The following is a 20,356-nucleotide window of genomic DNA, read 5'->3' as shown; positions in this document are numbered from 1 at the left end:
TGTTGCGCTGACTTTTCCACTGCCCAACACACTTATCATTAATATAAACCCCATTAACTCTTACTCCCATCTCAGCTAAGAATCTGACTGAAAAGCAAAGACTGAAATCAATTTCTAAGTTAAGGAGAAAATAAATGCTTGGGCAAAAATTACCTTGGAGGGGGAAAAAAAAGCAGCAACAGCTGTTGCAATTATTGTATGAAATTAAGAGTATTACAAATGCAAGAAGTACAGACTACAGCTTCTTTAAGATGGTCAGACATTCTAGTTCAAAAATATTGGGGTTGTTCCTCCTAAATTTTTGTACCAATGCGAATGTATGACTACACGTGTCACCTTTCTTTTTGTCTGTATTCTCAGCAGCTGCTGAACTACTTCTATCCCATTCCCTAATGACAGAGTCAGATATTGCTTCTGTTTCTCTTTCACTGTATAGTTATGTGGCTGATCTGTATTAGTACATTTGCAGCATCTTGTTGTTCTTATCTCCAGAGCACCTGGGCCCAAGAGAAAATAAGAAAGAGGAAGCAAAGAGTGGTGCTAGAGGGTGACGTGTAATGGCAGGAGAAAACTAGTTCAGCGCGACTGAGAAGAAACTGATGCACGTAGATTGCAGGGTGAATTAGGTGGATACGGAAGCTTAGCAGAACACGGGTAAAGATTTTCACTTTAGCCCCTGCTCCCAGGGACTGCTTTATAATTCTCAATCACCATATAAAGACAACAACAACTCTTATTGACAGCAATGCATTTCAGGTAAAGAGAGCTGTGCAAAGGCAAAGCTACGGCTTTGAATCTTCTCCGTCAGGGAAGGGCACTGAGCTGAGACTCCCATATTTTCAGCAAGTGCTCTAACACTGACCTACAGAAGAAAAAAGAATGTACTCCAGTTTTGAAAGCGGTTATATATATTATGGAAAACTAAACCTGAATTCTGCAACTACTTAAGATTTCAGAGGCAAGAGGCAGGAATGCTTAGTTTGGATTATCCTAGCAGGATCTATGCTCTGAGCAGCTTTGCCCTGTCAAGTCTGAGGTGCTTTCTGGACATGCTGAAGATCTTCTGTTACTTTGGAAACTTTAAAGTTCAGTATTAAGGGAAATATGGTAACTTTTCTGGACTTGAAATTTTGAGGATTTAATTTGGATTTATGTGTCTGCTATCCCCCAAGTCATCCTTTTACATCTCAGTTCACAACCATACACAAGAGGTAAACTTAAAATTGTTTGGATTTTTGATGCAAACGATATTGCAACTGTTCCTATGCTTTTTTAGGCTTCAGACTGGCAGCTTTCCATGCAATCAGATATCCATGGGTCAGGCAGAGCTTTAGTGGTGTTTCTGAGCTAGTTTTCAGAACAGGCACCATATATCTTATATATTGATGATAAATAATTGAGATATACAGATCTGCTTTCACTTTGCAGGAGGTCTAGGGTTAAAATAGCAAAATTTGCTTATGTAATAAACCAAGAAATTTTCCATTTGCTCTCTAACAGCAATAACACATAGAAGATTCACTCATTGGCACATGTATCAAGATACATAGAACTCCAATTTTGATTTATTCAGAAAAAAATAAAAAAAGATGAAAAATTTGTAAATAATACTAACAGTATTTGAAAAGCCAGCATTCAATTTTAAAGCTAAAATTTAAAGGAAGACAAACCAATAAAGTTAACACTTAAATTTTATTTAGCATTCACTTTCTATATTTGTCCTGTAATAATAGCTATGAGTTAAACTGTATTTCGATATTAGTGAAAGAATAGATTTTTTTTTTGTCTTGCAGAAGAAGCACTGAAGGTCAGCAACTGTACTTCAAAATTTCTCCCAACTCTTGTTCTCTTTACACAGGAGCTGGTTTAAGACACTGCTCTGTTTGAGAGCTTTTAGACTGGATATATCTTCGCTTACAACAGGGACTTCTTCACTTTGATCCTCAGTTATCACATCTTCACTGTCTGACAGCGTGCACAGGAGTGTATCATTTTCATAGGTAGGAAAATAATACCTGAAAGTAACAAGACGTAATTACTAGATAGTCACATATTTTGTTCGAGAGGCTGAGATGACATTTTTTAATGAGACTGGATTTTTAAAAAAGGAAAAATGAGCAAGTCTGGTTGTCTGGAATGACAGTACGCAGAACACCCAAAAAATCAACTGGTAAGGAGTCCTTCTGCTGTGCCTTTTGCAACTGGACTTGTCTATCTCGTACTGGCCTTTTTAGCCTCCAGTGCGCTTGTAACAAATGTGGGTACAGCCCTTCCCAAATCTTCATCCGCGAAGCCCAGCCATGATGATGTACGATGTATCAGTCATAGAGAAGAGCTGACAACTGACAAGCCTTTCCCCTCTTTCTTCACCCATATGTTGTCATAACTGAGACAGCAGATACAGATTTGTCCCACAACAAATGCTGAACTGAGGTGTTTGAGTTAGAACACTCCCTGTGCTCTACTACCCAGTACAGCACCATCCCCTGGACCTATATAGCCTACTTAGAGTCTGAACCAGTGTTTTGTTACATGCTATCTCTATTTTCTGTGGAAAAAATTATGGGTAAACAATCAACTTGTTTTGATGCCTAAAGTTAGGTAGACATCGTGAATACATCTACACTAGACACGCAAAAGAAGTGGTTTGATGTGGTTCTAGAACAATTTTGCAACAACAGACTTCTCTAGTATACTGACTTTAAAATGCAGATCCCATATATGGCGACAGCGCATCCTGAATGCAACTAGAAGAGCATTATCTCACATTCATTTTAGCTTCAGACTGTAGAGATTTCTAATTCCGAGTAGTTTTGAGAATACTTATTATTTTATCTGGACCAGTAGAGCTGGGGACCTCAGGGCACTGTTGTATTGGCAACACTCAGAACTTTTGACTTACTGTTTCACAGATATTATCAAGTAAAAGTATAAATGCTGAAAGAAATATGTTTGCCCTTACTGTGGTTGATCCCATGTAGATCTGGCTGGCAGGAATGCAATGTGTTTGGTCTCTTCCATATGACTTATCAATACCTCTTTGGACTGAAATTTCTCCTGGCAGTTGTAACAACGACAGTGATGGATTTCTCTTCTGATGAAATTCACTAGCTTTACTTGCTGATAAAAGTTCAGACCTGGGAGAGATGGTAGCAAACAAACACTTAGAAAATGTAAAACTTAATCTAAAAATGCTTTCTTGGATTAAGCATAAAGATTGATAAGAGTTTATTGAAGACCAGCACTGCCTGAATGCTGTAACTTAGCAAAACAACTGAACAAATGCTTTTTTCTACTGCAGGGAAACTAACTCTTCTTTCAATGTAAAATCTGCAAACACTTTGCTTCTTCTCAGTCTAAGTCTCTAAGTCTAGTGACAGAGCTCCAGGGGGAGGCAAGTAGGTTGAGGAATATCAGGGAATGAGAAAGAGACTGACTACTGGAATTGCATCCTGCCTGTCCCCTGGGACAGGCCCAAGGGGCAGACAGGATACATGATATGGAGGATTTCCTGTCTCCCTCCGCCTGCCTGAGCACAGCGACTTAAGGGACAGAGGATAATGGCAACAAGTCCCTGCCCTGTGAGGCAGGCATGTCTTCTCTGTGAGTGCCCCACCTGCCCAGGTTCCCCAGAGTAACAAGTATGAGCCTCTGCAAGTGGAACCCAACAGTGATGAGGACAACAGTTCATCCAGCATGAAACTGTCACTGGGGTTAAGTCAGCCTATGCCCTGGATGAAAATCACTTCCATAAAGAAAAAAAGACACATCATTGTCATACGAGACTCCCTTTTGGAGGGAACAGAAGGCCCAATATGCCAACCAGACTCACTTCCTGGGGAAGTCTGCTGCCTCCTTAGTGCCCGGGTTAAAGGTGTGATGAGAAAGCTTACTACCCTCATGGGTAATTATCCATTATTGATTTTTCAGGTGAGCAGTGATGAAGTTGCAATAAGAAGTCCGAAGGCAATCAAGAGAGACTTCAGGAGCACAGACACTATTCTCCTCTGTGCTTCCAGTTCCAGGAAATTACGAGGGAAGAAACAGGAAGAGCCAGCAGATTATTATCTGGCTCTGAGCCCACTGTCACTGGAAGAATTTGGGAGTTTTGATCATGGATCGGTCAACATGATCCCAGGCCTGCTGGCAACAGACAGGGTACACCTGTCTCAAAGGGGGAAAAGGATCTTTGCACAGGAGTTAGCAGGACTCATTGAGACAGCTTTAAACTAGATTTGAAGGGGGAAAGGGATAAAACCAGACTCGCTAGAGACGAGCCTGGGGCAGGATGCCAGTGTGTGACATTCAACAATGAGAAGTGCCGAGTCCTGCACTTGAGACACACAACCCCATGCAGTGTCACAGGCTTGGGGAAGCTTCCTGATGGAAAAGGAGATGGAGGCATTGGTTGACAGCCAGCTGAACATGAGCCAGCAGTGTGTCAAGGTGGCCAAGAAGACCAATGGCATCCTGGCTTGTATCAGAAATAGCGTGGCCAGCAAGACCAGGGCAATGACTGACCCCCTGCTTCACCTGAAGAAAAGGAGACTCAGGGGTGACCTTATCACTCTCTAGGTCTACTTGAAAGAAGGTTGTAGCCAGGTGGGGGTTGTCTCTTCTGCCAGGTAACAAGCAATAAGAGGGAGGTTAAAGTTCAATATTAGGACAAATTTCTTCACTGAAAGGCTTGTCAAGCATTGGAACAGGCTGCTCAGAGAAGTGGTTGAGTCACCATCCCTGGATATATTGGAAAGACATGTGGATGTGGCACTTATAGGGACATAGTTTAGTGGTGAACTTGGCAGTGCTGCTTCAACGGTTGGACTAGATGATCTTAAAGGTCTTTCCCAACCTAAATGATTCTGTTCTACAGCAGAAAGCAACACTGGTCAAACAAAGCTTAGAGTACAGCCTTCTAAGTTGCAAGCAAGTATTAATAGGCATAATAACAGTACTACTTCCAGGGCTCCAGCAGCCAGACCTGGGACTCAGAGAGCAGGTATCTGTAGAAGCCACTCTGCGAAAGAATCCAATGGTTCTAAAGAAAACAGCACACATCCTTGGCACTAACAACAGTTCCATAAAAATAAAGTGTCCTTGGCTTGCTTTAGTAAGCTGGCAGAAACAGTTTCCATAATGGAAAAGTTAAATGTTCATGCAAAAATAAAACTGATAAAGTTGTTTTCCTCTATTCTTATGATGTGGTTTTCTCCACACTAGTGGCAAACGCTGACAATTACAACACCTCTTACTCACCACGCTCTGACTTTATTTTAGGAAAGTCAAATCCATGTGATTTCTGGAGGAAAAAAAAAAAGAAAAAATCTATTTCCACTACTTCTACTATTTCAAGTTAAAAACAGCTTAGCTTTTCATAGACTGACACAGACATACTCATATATAGATACAAACATTAATACATGAAACAAAACCCCAAAGTTTTGTTTCATCAGAAACTTTCACATTCTGTTAAACTGTAATGCTCCTGTTAACCAGTTTATTAAAACTGAAACACAGATGTTAACCATTAAATACATTTAATCATCAAACCACTATGATATTAAAGATGCTACTTCTTTAGTGTCTGTAACAGTCTGTACACTCACAAATAACAGCTAATCATACTCTTAATGTAAAACTTGACTCCTCTGCATATTTTAGAGAACAGATGCTGGAGACACATGCAGTACTTTAGTTCTGTACTGAAGAGGGCATTCTAATGCAGCAGCTGATTTGATCTTAACAAAGACATTACAAACTCAATTTTTAATTCCAAAGTGATGAAAAAACTGTTATTTAAAACAAGTCTTACCTGCATGTGAAGATACAGTTTTTCTGTGGTGTCTGCTTGTTGTTCACAGAACAGGCAAACTGCACATACAGGATGCTCTTCCCAGTCAGACCAGTCTCTTATGAATAAAAGTCAAAAAGATTCATTTAATTGTGGAGAAGAGAAGACACATTTTGTGAAAGGGCCCTTCAGACTCTGCAGTTACAGGACTAGAAATAAATACAGGGAAACTGAGTACTTTAAAGGGGGCAAGAGACAGTGTGGATTTATAGCTGGATATATGATTACAAGTCTAAAAAATATTACAAATTCGAGAATAACTGAGCAGTTACTGCTGGGTAATTCCTGTGTAGACAGGCATTAAGTCCTACTTGAAACTGTTTGCACTAACAAACAGGATATTAACTTCAATTTCTATCCAGTTTGACAAGTCATCAAATATTGCTTTCACTATATATTTTTATAAAGTCTTTTAAAATTATATTATACCTTTCTAATATTTCAATACACCAGCCAAAGTCATAATCAGGCAGAGCTTACTCTGTTATTTACTTATTAAATATTAATTATTTCTAAAACACTAATTAATGCTACATTTAGACATGCACACAGAGAATACTTTACCAACAAATCCATTTAAAACCCTAGTACTGCTGAGAAATAGAAATATTCCTGCAACCAGGTATAACTAAGTAAAATAAAGTTTAAGTCACAGAGAGAACCAGGAAGATCAGGGATCCTGATACCCATTTACTTCCTGCTTATTCCATTTCCTACAGCCAAGGAAATCACCTCTGCAGTGATCTGAGGGCCTGGACCACAAAAGAACACAGATGAGATGGATGTTACCCTCAATCAGCACTGCTGAGAAGCTTCATTTGAAATCCTGCTTTAATCTCTAGTTATTACCTTTTTATCAGATTTTTTCCTACAATTTCTTTCTCATGCTGACATTTTTGATGCTTACTCCTGATACTTATATTTGAGCAAAAGCTGTTCAGCTGGTTTTTGGTACAAAAGTAAAAAAAAAAAAAAAATCCATTTTGTCTACATCATTACAAACCCAGAAGGCACTTGTTTGAGCCCAAGCCAAATGAAAAATAGGCTTGTGGTTGAAATATGAAGCTTACAGCCCTCATTGCTGAGATGTGGTTTTAATGAGAACAATTTGGAATTGATTTGATTGGCTTAGATGAATTTTAACTGCGTCCTAACTATGCACAGCATTTTCCCTGTAACTACTTTCAAAAATAATGGTCTTGCAAGCCTTTGTAATGGGCACATAAGTAACTCTTACTCTTCTAGGTTATCTAGTAATTCCCGGTCGTCCTCTGACTGCACTTCCTCCCAGGACTTTCCAAATTCCTGGGGAAAAAAAGGAAAGAAAACAATAAAACATTTCCCGATTCACATCACGATTTGTCAATCAACTGAATGAGCACCTCAGAAATCACAATAACTTATTTTGGATCACTTCAGTATTTCTGTGAGTTAAAGGCAGTCATACAACACTGCTTTAGCAATAATTTTAAAAATAATAATTATTTTTGTCTTTTAATAGGGCATTCCCCACCCTATGTCTTTGAAGAAGATGATTTGGCACAAAGTTCTCAAGAACAGTAGAGTATTGCAAGACTACGAGATGTTCCTGAGGTGGGTAAGTTATCCCTGTCTCAAGTTTGCCCTCACACTTCCTCAATCCAATCTGTCTACCTTGCTCTTCATGCAGCATATGCTGCTTAATGCAGCTGTCACACCTGAGACTTTTGTTGGCATAGCTACACCAGCCAGTGCTTGTTCCTTGTTCAAGGCTATGTCAGTAAAAACACATGGTAAACTTAGCTTCAGAGTACTCCAAAAAGACAGTGTGAGCCAGGGCATAGACCTCTCAGCTAGATTCCAGTCTGTCTTCCACCCTCTCCTTGTGAATGTGAGCACATCTATTCATGGTGTTCTGTTCTTCCTTTTACTTTTTGTGTTGTTTATTTATATCTTCAAGACCTTCAGCACAAAGTATATCACAATACCTTTGTGCAGCATTCAGCACAATAGCAAGGACTCTCAGCATGACTGAGATATAAATAACAGGCAATAAAGAGCTGAAGCGCTCTACTGAAATACCAGCAATGATCTTCAGCTAGTGTTTTTCTTTTCTTGGATTTTTCTTGTCTTTAAAAATAAACCCAAGCAAACTAACCAGTAATCAGAATAGTATTTTTGAACTCATATTTATGATGACTGTGAAGGACTCACAAAGATCATCATAGTTGAGGATCTTTTCCCCATTAAAAAAAAAAGGTAGCTAATAAAAATATAATACTTTAATTAATTTTATTCAATTATTCTTTGTAATAAATATATTTAATAACATCCCAGGTAACAAGTATTATTATTGCCTTTATGGTTGTTTGAAAAAAGAAGGAAAAGATTTAATCATCTAACAATTTTATGAGAATTTTTAAGGTTGTTAGTGTCTATCAGGAAAATGATAAACAATTGTCTCTAGACAGCTCTAAACCTAATGTCATCAAATATTACAAAATGAAAATTCAGTAATTAATTCAGTGATGCTACATGGTGGTGTGTAAACTGTCTGAGTTAGAGAGGAGACTCATTAATGTCACCATTACTGTGAGATAACATGAAGCCATTAACACCTCTCACCACATGTTCTCCCAGCTGCACACCAGTTTCCTGTGTCTGCTAATGTTAACACCTTAATGAGCGGATAGTGGCTCACAACCACTGCAAAATGAAGACAAATGCTCACAATTTTCCCCCTTACCAGCTTGAAGTATATGAGCACAAAAGACTATGTTCAAAACAACGGCCAATATTAAGTTTCACCTTTTAATTAAAGGTGAAAGGGAAAAACCATGCACAAACTTTATTATTGCTGCTGTTTCTTTATGGTGTTTCTGTGAAGAAGGCAAAGAGGAATCTTGTAAGAGATCTGTTTCCCTCCTTTATTTATATTCGGAGGAGAAAAAAAAGACGAAAAAGGAAAAAGCTAACCAGGTCTTGTATCACTGGAAAATTGCATGGTGAATGGATAACTAGGGACACTGTGCAAAGAGACTGAAGCTGAGCAATTGGGTGGAAAAAAGTTCTTTGAAACATTCTTAAAACTCTTTCAGTGGTTTTTTTTTTGGTTGGTTGGTTGGTTTTTTTGTTTGTTTGGTTTTGGGTTTTTTTGTTGTTTTTGGTTTTTTTAATTTTTCATAGTTTTTTTTAAAAACCCCTTTTCAGTTGCTTGATGGGATCAAGGATGCTTTTGTTAAGCATTCAACTTTCTTTGCTCATTCAACTTTCTTTGCTCTTTCATCCAAGATGCAGGAGTTCCCAGTAATCATCTCTTGAGATTCCCAAGAAATTCTTAACAAAACCAGAGAAAAAATGAGACTTGACTATTGTTAATAGTTCAAACAGTAGAAAATGCATAATTAAAAAACTGAAGGTCTTGCAATATATCCAAGAAAAAACAATTTTTTACTGTGTATCTCACAGAGAAGATGGTCCTATAGGAAAGTAAGGAGAACATGCAAATGTATGCATGCATTGATTATTTTCTGTTTCAAAATGAAGTCTAAATGCACAGAGATGAAATGCCTCACTGACAATTTACCTTCTCAACTTGTGTGCAGTTTTAAAGGTTCTACAGGGAGAAAGTCTGTGTGCCTCACTGAGGCAACAACACACCTCAGCTTGAAAAGAAGTGCTGAGATGGGAGAATCCAGAAACAGCAGCTGGTATCTCAAGCAGTTTTCCCTAAAGACCAGTTGCTGAACTACATGCAAATAGAGTTCCAGGCCTGTGGACCTCAGAAACTCCAAACAGATGCTGCTTTACTACATGTAATTTATCCTACTGCTAACCTGCAAGCAACAGAATATGTCAATGATATGGAGGTAAACAAATAAATGATATGGAAATAGATCATGATAGAAGTCATAGGAAGTTACAGAATATCAAAATATTTACAAAGGAATATGCACTTATGTTACTCACTGCTATGTGAAATCAGAAATTTAGGGGAGAAAATTGCCAACAAATAGACAGAAAAGGTAACTTATGTTATGAAAACAGTTTCTCACATCTGCACTACAAAAACAAATGAAGTCAAAAGCAGAATGGACGGAAAGGTAGAAGGCAGGCAAGACTACTGCTCTAAATGAAATCAATGGGAGCTCTGCCACCAGTTTAAAAGACAAGTAAGAACTGGCCAAAAGATCATGAGGCAATTCAGCAGACATTCTCCGGCCATCTGAACAAAAAGTCCTTAAAACTTCTTGGTACAAAAGCCACAAAATAAAGGAAACTGCCAGTTCCAGCTTAATAAGACTATTTTATGCAGTGCTTGGTGAAGACAATATGTCATGGAAAATTATAAAAAAAGGACAATAATGTCTGTAAGATGGTTGCAATAAAGAACTATCAATTTAAATAACTTAAGATCAATTGCTGATGGAAAAGCTCTATGGTGCACAGCCTAAAGGTAAAGTGTATAAGACTGTGACAATATTGATTTTTATCACTGGAGACCTACCTAGTTTTACAGTCTCTTTCTGATGAAAAAAAACCTTGATCAAACTGGAATATAGAAAGATCAAAATTAAAACTTCTGTGAAAAACATACAAAAAAATAGCTAAATTGTATGCCTACATCTTTAGGTTAAGGTGAATTCAGTAGCAAATTTTGAAACACTATATCTATCATTGCAGATAAGTTATGTAAACCATGTCTGTGTCTGTGAAATCGTATAATTCCCCTGGACATTAGGAGCAATGGGAAACACAGATCTTTAAAACTCATTGGTAAGTCAGTAAAGCTTCACAGCACACATTAAAAAAAATATCCTCTAGTGAGCTGTGAGGTGCTAAGGGAGAGGAAGCAAAATCACTCTATCAGGTAATTACAGAAAGCAGACCCTGTGTAACATCTAGAATTTAATGAATATAGATTCAGCTTCAAAAAAACATCCTATCACATTTAATATAATCTACTCTAGACCATATATGTGCAGTATGGAATGTTTTCTCCTTACTATGTAAAGGCCAATCTACTGAACTCTTATGAACAAACTGAGGTTTTTCCTTTTAATCTTCTTCAATTAAAGAAGGGGGTTATCAAAAGCTATTTGGAAAGCAAACACTTTCCACTACATAAGAACATTCCTAAAAATCTGCTGTGTGCAAATACACATTTTATAGTGAACTACCTTGTAAGTGTTTAAGACCAAGCTTTTAGACTGTTTTCAATCCTTATTTTTAAATAAAATCCTTTCTTTAAAAGATGTCAGCACTTCTGAAGTGGGTACAGTTCAAAGGATTACAAAGACTGAGTGGAAACAGTCCACTGAGTAGATTGTAGTGAACGACAACTGAAAATGTGTGGAAAGAAAACACTGCTGTAGCAAAGCATATAGAGCCAGACGTAGAATTGTGATTATCCGAAGCATCTCCCAGAAGATGCTCTGGAAGCACACTGGTACAAATCTTGCGCATGAAGACCTCCTTGCCCAAATATGCGTCTCTGAGTGACTAAGACACCCCGCAAAGTCCTGGCCAGAATACCAGGCAAAGAGGATCAAGGCCCTGACTGTTAAACTGTTTACATGTTCTGTGGCCATGTTAGCAGCATGACCCAGACCATGCTTAGATGTGGTTCAGGAAGCATACAGGCCCTTGAGATCATTGTCAGCAAACAGGATGGACAAGGCCACCAGTTTTGGAGCAACTGGAGAGAGTGGGAAAAGAGGTTAGGTATATGAATATTAGCCTTGCTGTTTTATTTACTTTGGCATATCTGCTTATTAACATGACACAGCCACTGTGTCTGTACTAATGTTATGACCTCCCTGTATGTCTCTCAAATTTTTCACATAGTACTTCATGGTTCTCTGTGCTTCTGGGCAGTCATCTCAATCCTAATTTCCTAATCTAAAATGGGAGAGATTAAAATCTGAGTAACGCCTATTTATAACCTGGATGTTAGCACATGTAGAAGGCACAAAGACTACTTCAGGTGAACTACAGTTATTTCTGGGACAGAACATAGCAGCTTTTGAAGCAGTTCCTATATTCACAAGTTGAAGGCAGCAAGTGAAAATCTGCTACACACACATGTACACACTCTCAGAGGTCTGAGATACAAAACTATTTAGCAACATACACCTACCTGGAGGCTAAAAACTAACAGTTTTTCTTTCATCTATGTATCTTTCATTTTCTTCCTCTTTGCATTATTTTATACTCTGAAGAGCACTTCCAGCTTAAGGTTTGTAGAAAACAAGCTCAAAGCAAATAGCATTCAAGCTACACCTCCATCTACTTCATTGCTCGATCTCATTTTCCCTTCTAGTTATTAAGGCAGAGATTGAGCACTAATGACATGATGATTAGTGTCTCTTCAAGCTACATTCTTGCATTTCTCAAAATCAATTCTCAACAACAAACGTTTACTAATGCTTACTTTGAAATTATCCAGAATATCATACCATAAATGAGCATATTTCTTAAGAGTACTTCACTTGATTTTTGACCTTTATACTAATTGCTAGTTTGGAATTACTCACTTTTAACTAGATATTGTCTGTATCTTTTTAGTCAATTTACTAATTATTCCTAGAACTACTTACCAAGTAATTAATGATATAAAATTTGTCATATTCTTTGTTTTTGGCATTGATTCTGCGATGCTGCTTCTTTCTCATGTGATCTTTAAGTGTGTTTTTGTCTCTGAAGACTTTTTCACAATATAAACACTGCAAACTAAAATAAAAAGGTAAACAGGTCAGCATATTAAAAGGAAAACAGTACAACATAATAACCTTTAATAAGCTGGAGTTACGTATAGTAAGATTAATCCTAAGCATGTGAAAGTAAGCTAAATAAAAAAGTTATTTGAAAAAAACACCAAAACAAGGTAAGCTTAGATCACAGTAGAATCAAACACAGAAATAACAACGACATAAAATGAAATTATAGATAATAAAATGTTACCTGTTGGCCCTCTATGCAAAGTGGGAGAAAAGTCTGAATACCCAAAATTGGCCTGGGAAGGCCATTGATTGGTCAACATGTGAACTCTTTAACTCAGCATACACTTACACTGGCATCCAACCCATCTGTAACTGTTTCTTTGTAATTCAGAGTGAAAAAAACACAATCTCCTGAACACACTACTTCTCTTTTGAAACAATTTAACTTAGCTAAAGAGAAAGTTTTTATGATTCTATCTCAAAAGAGAGGTTAAATGAAAGTTTGCCAGGGTGATCAAGGGGTTTTGAAATCCTGAGAAATAAAATTCAGTAAGTAAATTCATATACACATGCATACATACATAAATATATATATAAACTTCATATATATGGGTATACATACATACACATAAGTATATGCATATATGTACATACATATGTACATAGACATGAAGTATTATATATATGTGTGCATATACACATTACTTGACAAGGCGAAAACATTCATTAACAAATGAGAATTTTACCACAGTATGTCTTCCAGATCAATTCAAACAAAACAGAAGTATATGCACTGCCTTACATTGTCTCTTACAGTCAGCATAATAGAACTGTTCTGGTTCCAGATTCCCTTCAGCTCTTCTGTGTGGAGCGGCAATTCAGGATTCTCAGTATCTTTTTGCCTTCCAAGACATTTAAGAAGTTTTGATTTGTCCTTGTGCTTTCAGGCTTCAAATCAGTATTGCCTTGTTGGTGAATCATAGGTCCAATGGCAGAATACATCTGTGAATTTTAATATCTGCTTTGCTTTACCTGCTAACAGCAAAGCGTTTGCTCTACTTGAGAAAGGCATTCCCAGGAAGAGCGTGTAATGCTTTTCCTCAGCATACATAATGTCATCATATTTGCCTGAAACAAGATTTTTCTCCTCTTAATGATTTATTTTCAGGTACTATTCTACTAGCACAGCTACTAAGTCTATTCTTACAGGTAGGAGGAGTGGCCTTTCACTACTCTGACACAATTTCAGCATGTATGTAATAACTGTAGGGAGGATTAGCTTTGAGGAAACTCTATTTAACTGAAAGCCTCAGGTCCTACTGATAAATAGGAAAGATGCAAATTATCAGTGAGTGTGGTAATTCAGTGCATTAGGTAAGACCAATGATAAAAGAAAAGGCATTGTTAATACATCTTCATTCCTAGAAAAAGTTGACAAGTATCTATCCCTCTGGGATGTACTCTGTAAGCAGTACAGAAGGGAGAAACCACATATCCCACATTCATGATACATAGAGGCAAATGAACATTGGCACAAGAACTCTGTATTCAGTGATTAAAGAGACATTTAGTAAAAAGATTGTTATGATGAGAAGGAACATTAACAGTTATGATAAAAAGGCATGTGCTGTTATTGATGGAAATTGTGCAATGCATAACAACTGAAGAACCGCACATGACTTTTTCCAGCAAACACATAGTATGAATTGTTATGAATTAATTTTCAATAAGTCAAAAGAAAGACTAAGAGGACTCACAATAAACTTACATGCTGTCTTTGTTTCTTCTTAACTAACCATGAACGTTGAATTCATTTTAACCTAACCTATTTCCAAGGTTAAAATAAATATGACCCATGTTTATTGAAAAAATAAACAAACAAAACACTACTTACTTGTCAAGCTTCCCCTGTAATACAGCCAAAAACTCATAGCAATTCACAATATTATCTGGCAGTCCAATGTTAAAAGCATGCTCTCTTGCCATATGATTGAGAAGGACAGATCTAGAAACGACATTCAAATAGAACATTACATATTTTTGGATAAATATGAGACTTATTCAATTAGTGATTTCAAATACACCAATTGCTCTAAAAATGCATAAAAGCCAACATTAAATAAACAATAATAGTCTTGCTGCCACTCCTAGGAAAAAAGAATGCAACTTTATTGAAACAGGAAGTTATCATTTTCAGCTCCACTGCATTCAGTAACATTTCAGCCGCTCAGTCTGCATACACGAAGTATACTACTTTAAATGAAAATTATAGTACAGTTTATTTTGACTCTCACTGTTAGGAAAGCTCATTTATTAACTTGTACAAGCAAATCACATTTCAAACAACCCTCTTGAGAAACATTTTAAAAAGCCATTTGTCAGTTTTCTCTATGCTGGTTAGAAGAGCAGAAATTCTTGGATGTGATATTGCTTCATACAGCACTCAAAAGTACACACAACAGCACTCAAAAGTACACACAAACAAACATAATGGATGTTCAAATAAGCTATTTTTCTTATAAAGATATACTGGTTAACTCCTTAGGTGCTCAACCTCTCTATATGCCTCAGCTTCTGCTTTTGGAGACTAAAGAAACATGTGAGTGTTGATATTTACTTTTACCACAGTCCAGCACTTTTTTAAATCCATGCATTCTATGTGTCAGACCCAAGAGTAATCAGAGGATGAAGTTCCTGTGGGATGAATGATGTGAACTTCACCAAACAGCGAAGAGAAGAGGACATTCACACAACACTGGGACAACCTGCAGGCATATGACCCCAGGTTCTCCTACCCTTCCAGAGTACCAGACCTAACCATGCAGACTCAGTTTCTCCAGCTGAAACTGATTTACTGTGTACAAACAAAGTATATTGGGTCTGGCTGCGATGGAGTTCATTTCCCCATAGCAGCCCTCACAGTGCTCTGCTTTGCATTGGTAGCTAGAAAGGTGTTGATAACACACCAGTGTTCTGGCTACTGCTGGGCAGTGATGGCACAGCATCAGCACTGTCCCTCAACCTTCCCCCTGCAACAAGGGACTGGAGGTGGGCAAGATCCTGGGAGGGGACACAACTAGGACAGCTGACCGAAATTAACCAAAGAGATATTCCATAGCATATGACATCAGCTCAGATACAGAAGCTAAGGAAAGGAGGAGGAAGGAGTGGGGCATTCATTATATTTCCTTCTGGAGCAGGTGCTACATGTGTTGAAGCACTGCTACCCGGGAAGTGGCTGAACATTGCTTGCTGATGGGAAGTAGAGAGTAAACCTAATTTTTTTTTCTCTTTGCTTGTGTGTGAGCAAACTTTTGCTTCTGCTTTAATAAGCTGCCTTATCTTGGTCTATGAGTTTTTCTCCATCTTATTTTCTCTCCCTTGTCTGGCTGGGGAGTGATAGAGTGGCTGGGTGAGTACCTGGAGTCCAGACAAGGTAAACCCACCACACAAAGTTTCCTTAGAGCAAGCATCTCAATGCAATCCTTGCTCCTCCTTGACTGATCCTGCAAAGTGCTCCATTCTCACTCTAATTTTTCTCTCCTCTTTGGCGAGGTTTAAATAGGAAAATGTACAACTGCATAGAAATATTTTTTAACAGTTATACTGGCTTAAGCAGGTCCCCTTGCCACTAAAACAACTGCCAAAAAACCTGTCTCTCTTTAAAACAGCTGGTTCCCAACTCCAGCTTACTGTGTAGTACAAAAAGTTGTTTTGGAATGACAGGGTCTATTTAAAGTGGCACTGCAGTTGAAAAAAATACTCAAACTATACCTTAAAATTAATTCTATCTTCCGAGTCCTACCATTACGCAGTAACTGGTTTGATGACACTAAAACCATAAAGAAAGGTGCTGAGTAGATATGAAAAAAATACACCAAAAGTAAATAGGGCAATAAACAAACCTGTTTCCTGTGAATTCTTGATCGCAGAACATACACATACTATGAAAACTTGTGTCACATCTCTCTTGTTGTTGCTGTTCTAGAATTTCTCTCTATGAAAAGAAACAGATACAGTTATTCAGATAAAACCATAATCATAAAATCATTGCATCACATAAGCTTATTATACATCTTTACCTTTACTGGTAAAAATGAACATATAAAATTCAAATGTGCGGCTGACACAAACCAGATGTTAGTATTTTTTGAGTGTAGGTTCTCACAAAAAGTTTTTTCAAAAGCAGTTTGTGCTCCAGTCAAGTTCTAGTAAAATTGTCCTAACATTATATGCGTGGTGCCTGGAAAGCAATACAATCCACAGTAATGCAGCAGTTTTAAATAATTCTGTATAAAATATAACAGTTTATGATTCATATTTACCTCTGGTATCAGTGAGCAAGTTTATGGATAGTCACCTAACACCCAGTGGAATGACAGACTCAGTTCTATGTGGCTAATTGCTGGCAACCTAGAGGGCTTTTTCATAATATGGGACCATGACAACAGCCCTGGCAGTTTCTGTAAGAAGTCATGGCACATATCAAACCCCAGGAAAAGGAGAAGGTGATTGCCTTCACCCTGGTTCTGTTTAAAGCAGTGCAACAGGCTAGGCTGGACACTTTACAACACTTGATGCACTTTTCCTAACAACAATAAAACCAAGCAGCAGATGATTTTTCTCTGGTGCTGTAACAGGAACAATGTTTTTATACCTGGAATTATTATGCACTTCAGATAGAAAGGTCATAATCAGCTGGGATATGGGAGAATTTGGATTAAAACTTAGCGTATTTTCAGCCTAGAAGCATACTAATCCGTAGCTGTGTTTTAAGTACAGAGAACCGGGAAAGGATTTAATTTCTGTGCAACTTAGAGGTGCTTCTGCCTGCTTTCTGACATTCAGGATCCTGACTGAATTTCTTAAGGGATTTTCTCAAACTCTTTATCTCCTTAGAGCCTGCAGTGGAACTTTGTGTTTCTCACCTGCCTCTTCAGTAACTCTTTTATGTGGATTAAGACCCAAATTTGTCTGTAGTCTACATCTAAGTTATATTCAACTACACCTGTTGGATAAGCTCCATAGATGTCAAAAAAGAAGGAAAAGAAACAAGAAAGGAAAGACACACCCCCTCAGCCCTAAAAGAAATAAGAGGAAGGCTTTAGCTATTGTCAATAAGGGCCCAAATGTGTCCTGCAGTGTGGATGGGTTGGTGTGGGATGTACCATGCCACATCCCATTGCCCACTGAGGGATGGCAGGAGGCTGACATTAAGCAAATAAATGTGCTGTTTCTCTTCCACAAGAGCAGCATGCTGCACCCAGCGAGGGGCAGTGGGGCGATAAGGATGCCTGTCAAGAGCACAGGAGTGTGTGGCACCCGACATACACCTGGCCTGGGGCCTGTGGCTGCCAGGGCAAATGGGGCACCATGCCACAGACCCTTCCAGGGCCCGTATTCAACCACACTACTTGGCAGTTGTAGCTGTTGCACATCAGCTAAGAGTCTGTTACCCTGAAAATACAGATGCTGGGGCTTGGTTTTTGTACTACATGGTGTACATTTTATGTTGGAATCATGCCCACCAGCACCTACTCACATTTTAGGCCATATCCACTCATGTCCTGCTATGTTATGCTAAACATCAAATAAAAGAAATATGTATTCCTATTTTTCAGGGCTGACTCTGGAAGGTGATAAACAGAGCGTAACACACCTTGTCAGAGCCCTTCAGCAGAGATGCAATTAAGCAAGACTATCTGTTTGCTCCATGCGGGCAGCAAACATCCCACAGCACGTCAGTGCTTTCTCTGGTACATGTAGCTGCCACTCTCACCACTCAACAGCATGTTTGACCCTGTTGGGCTAACCTTGGATTTGAAAGCATCTTCGTGTTTCTATGCTTTGTAGAACACATTGGAAACAATCTAAGCAGATGTGTACAATTCAAATATAAAGATAGCAAGGGTTTAAACACTCCCAACCTTTCATTAATGACATTACAGTGTAGCTTCCTGATTTTAATTTACTAGGAGGGAAAAAAAGTGTTCTGCAATATTTGGCTGCCTAACTCCAGATTACCGAAGCCCTCATGAGCAGCTGCTCTCAGGTATGTTTGAGGAGGAAGGAGAAGTGTACTGTGTTCTCCACACAGACAAAGCTACTGCTCCACTCCCTCATCCTTCCCATTTCCCTCTCCACCAGCATGCTTGGCAGCTGGGAAGCTTTGACTAACCCTGCAGTATTTTCCAGAGTAGACATTACTTTTACCTAATATTGGCATTTTTTATTGCTAGCGGAAACTTTCCAAGCCAGAAAGGAATTCTGATACTTGCACAGGTGAGGAATTAAAAGCACTGGTTTGAGTCAAATACAGCAAAAGCAACAGGGCTGCTCTTCTTCCCTACAGACATTTCCAACCCTCTACTTCATTGCTGGGAGCAGCAATTACAATAACTTACATAAAACTTCTGAGATTTTTTCTGAGCAGAGACATTCAGCCCATAATGAAAGTCAAGCAAAAACTGAAGTTATGAGGCAGGAAACTAGTAATTTACTTAAATTCTTGCACCAGCTTCCAACTCCTTCAAATTTTTGGGGAGGTCAGCAGTAATGCATTGCTGATACTAAGACAAAATACCCAAAACATTTCAGCCATGAAAATTTCCCAAAACTTTTTTAGGATTCTGAGTCATATCAAAGTGTCAGAGAATGAGAAGATGAAGTCATTTGAGGAAAAAGCACATATATGATTTTCCATAACGAATAAAAGAATTAAGCAGGATAATCATCTTTAAATATACCAGCACACTAAACTGCTATTTTAAAAGCAATTTGATAATTTGCTTCACAATTTGTAACTTGGATTTCAGAAAAATGTCCCACACATTCATAATGCTTAGTTTGAGGTTGTGAGGAGGAGCTGACTTTCTCCTAGGAGGGGGGAATTTTAAAAGTGCCTGTTCCTCTCCTGGGAAGCAATATTTTGGAAGAAATTATCTGCTTTTTATCCAGAAACACTTAAGTACTATGCATCAGTAAGAATTCACACTGATAATCCGTAGAAGATGAAAAAGGCACACTTGCAGCTAGTAAGAACTTTTCCCTAAACGATTACTTCATCTCTGGTCTATAGCTCAAGAGATATTCAAGACATACAAAATGCCTTCAAAAGGTAAGACTAACAATTCCACTGAATGCCAAAAGCTATGGACTTAGGACAGCTGGTTTTATGGCACATAAGACTCTTCTGATATTGTAATTGCTATTACCCTTCTTTCCAACAGACGCTATATCCCAGGTGCTAAATTATCTTTATTTCTGTTAGATCACTGGTTCTTTTGTGTGCCATAAGCTTCTTTACTAACAAGGCCCTCTTAAATAATTTATGTAGCTATTTAAATGCATGGCTTGAATCATTGACATAGAACAACCATTCACAGCTAGTAATCAGCACAAGTTTTGCTGCTTTTGATTCCAAACAGAAGAATTTGTTGTCAAAATTTTGCCTGTTTTTTTCCAGCTACATCAGTTGTCTGACAAAAAAAGGTATTTCTTTTCCCAAAATCTGTCTCTTTTATAATCATAGCACTTATGAGAGAAAAGAAATTAAGGCAGAAAGTAGTTCTCTAGTTCTAAAAAAGCAGCAGATTGCACTATGCAATTTGGGACAAGATTGCACAGCGAATTTCTGACTACAGTAAGATCTGAGCTTATTCCTCAGTACAGGAACCTGCTTGTGCAGTGGAGAATGGATTCTGGAGGTTAGTCTGTAAAACAGAGCTAACAGCAGTATGTGTCTTCTTCTTTTTTAAAGATTTCTGCCATAAGCACTAAATTTGTGCCATATGCCCTAACAAGG

At 38.1% G+C, this 20,356-nt stretch overlaps 1 protein-coding gene across 1 annotated transcript in view; it reads right to left on the bottom strand.

The window, feature by feature from the left end:
• Nucleotides 1–1,543: 1,543 nt before the first annotated feature.
• The window catches only part of ZNF277 (zinc finger protein 277), a 32,159-nt gene continuing 13,346 nt past the window's right edge, over nt 1,544–20,356 (bottom strand). Inside the window, exons 5-12 of the mRNA XM_029963522.1 lie at nt 16,458–16,549; nt 14,447–14,557; nt 12,430–12,562; nt 7,089–7,156; nt 5,813–5,909; nt 5,257–5,299; nt 2,963–3,137; nt 1,544–2,015 (exon numbers count right to left, since the gene is read on the bottom strand). Coding sequence (XP_029819382.1) covers nt 1,823–2,015; nt 2,963–3,137; nt 5,257–5,299; nt 5,813–5,909; nt 7,089–7,156; nt 12,430–12,562; nt 14,447–14,557; nt 16,458–16,549 — 912 coding nt within the window. The 3' untranslated portion in view covers nt 1,544–1,822. The remainder of the gene's footprint in view (nt 2,016–2,962; nt 3,138–5,256; nt 5,300–5,812; nt 5,910–7,088; nt 7,157–12,429; nt 12,563–14,446; nt 14,558–16,457; nt 16,550–20,356) is intronic.

This window comes from Manacus vitellinus, unplaced genomic scaffold (genome assembly GCF_001715985.3).
Source record: "Manacus vitellinus isolate BGI_N305 unplaced genomic scaffold, ASM171598v3 scaffold_5_pilon, whole genome shotgun sequence".
Lineage (NCBI taxonomy): Eukaryota > Metazoa > Chordata > Aves > Passeriformes > Pipridae > Manacus > Manacus vitellinus.
This window is presented reverse-complemented; position numbering and strand designations above follow the sequence as displayed.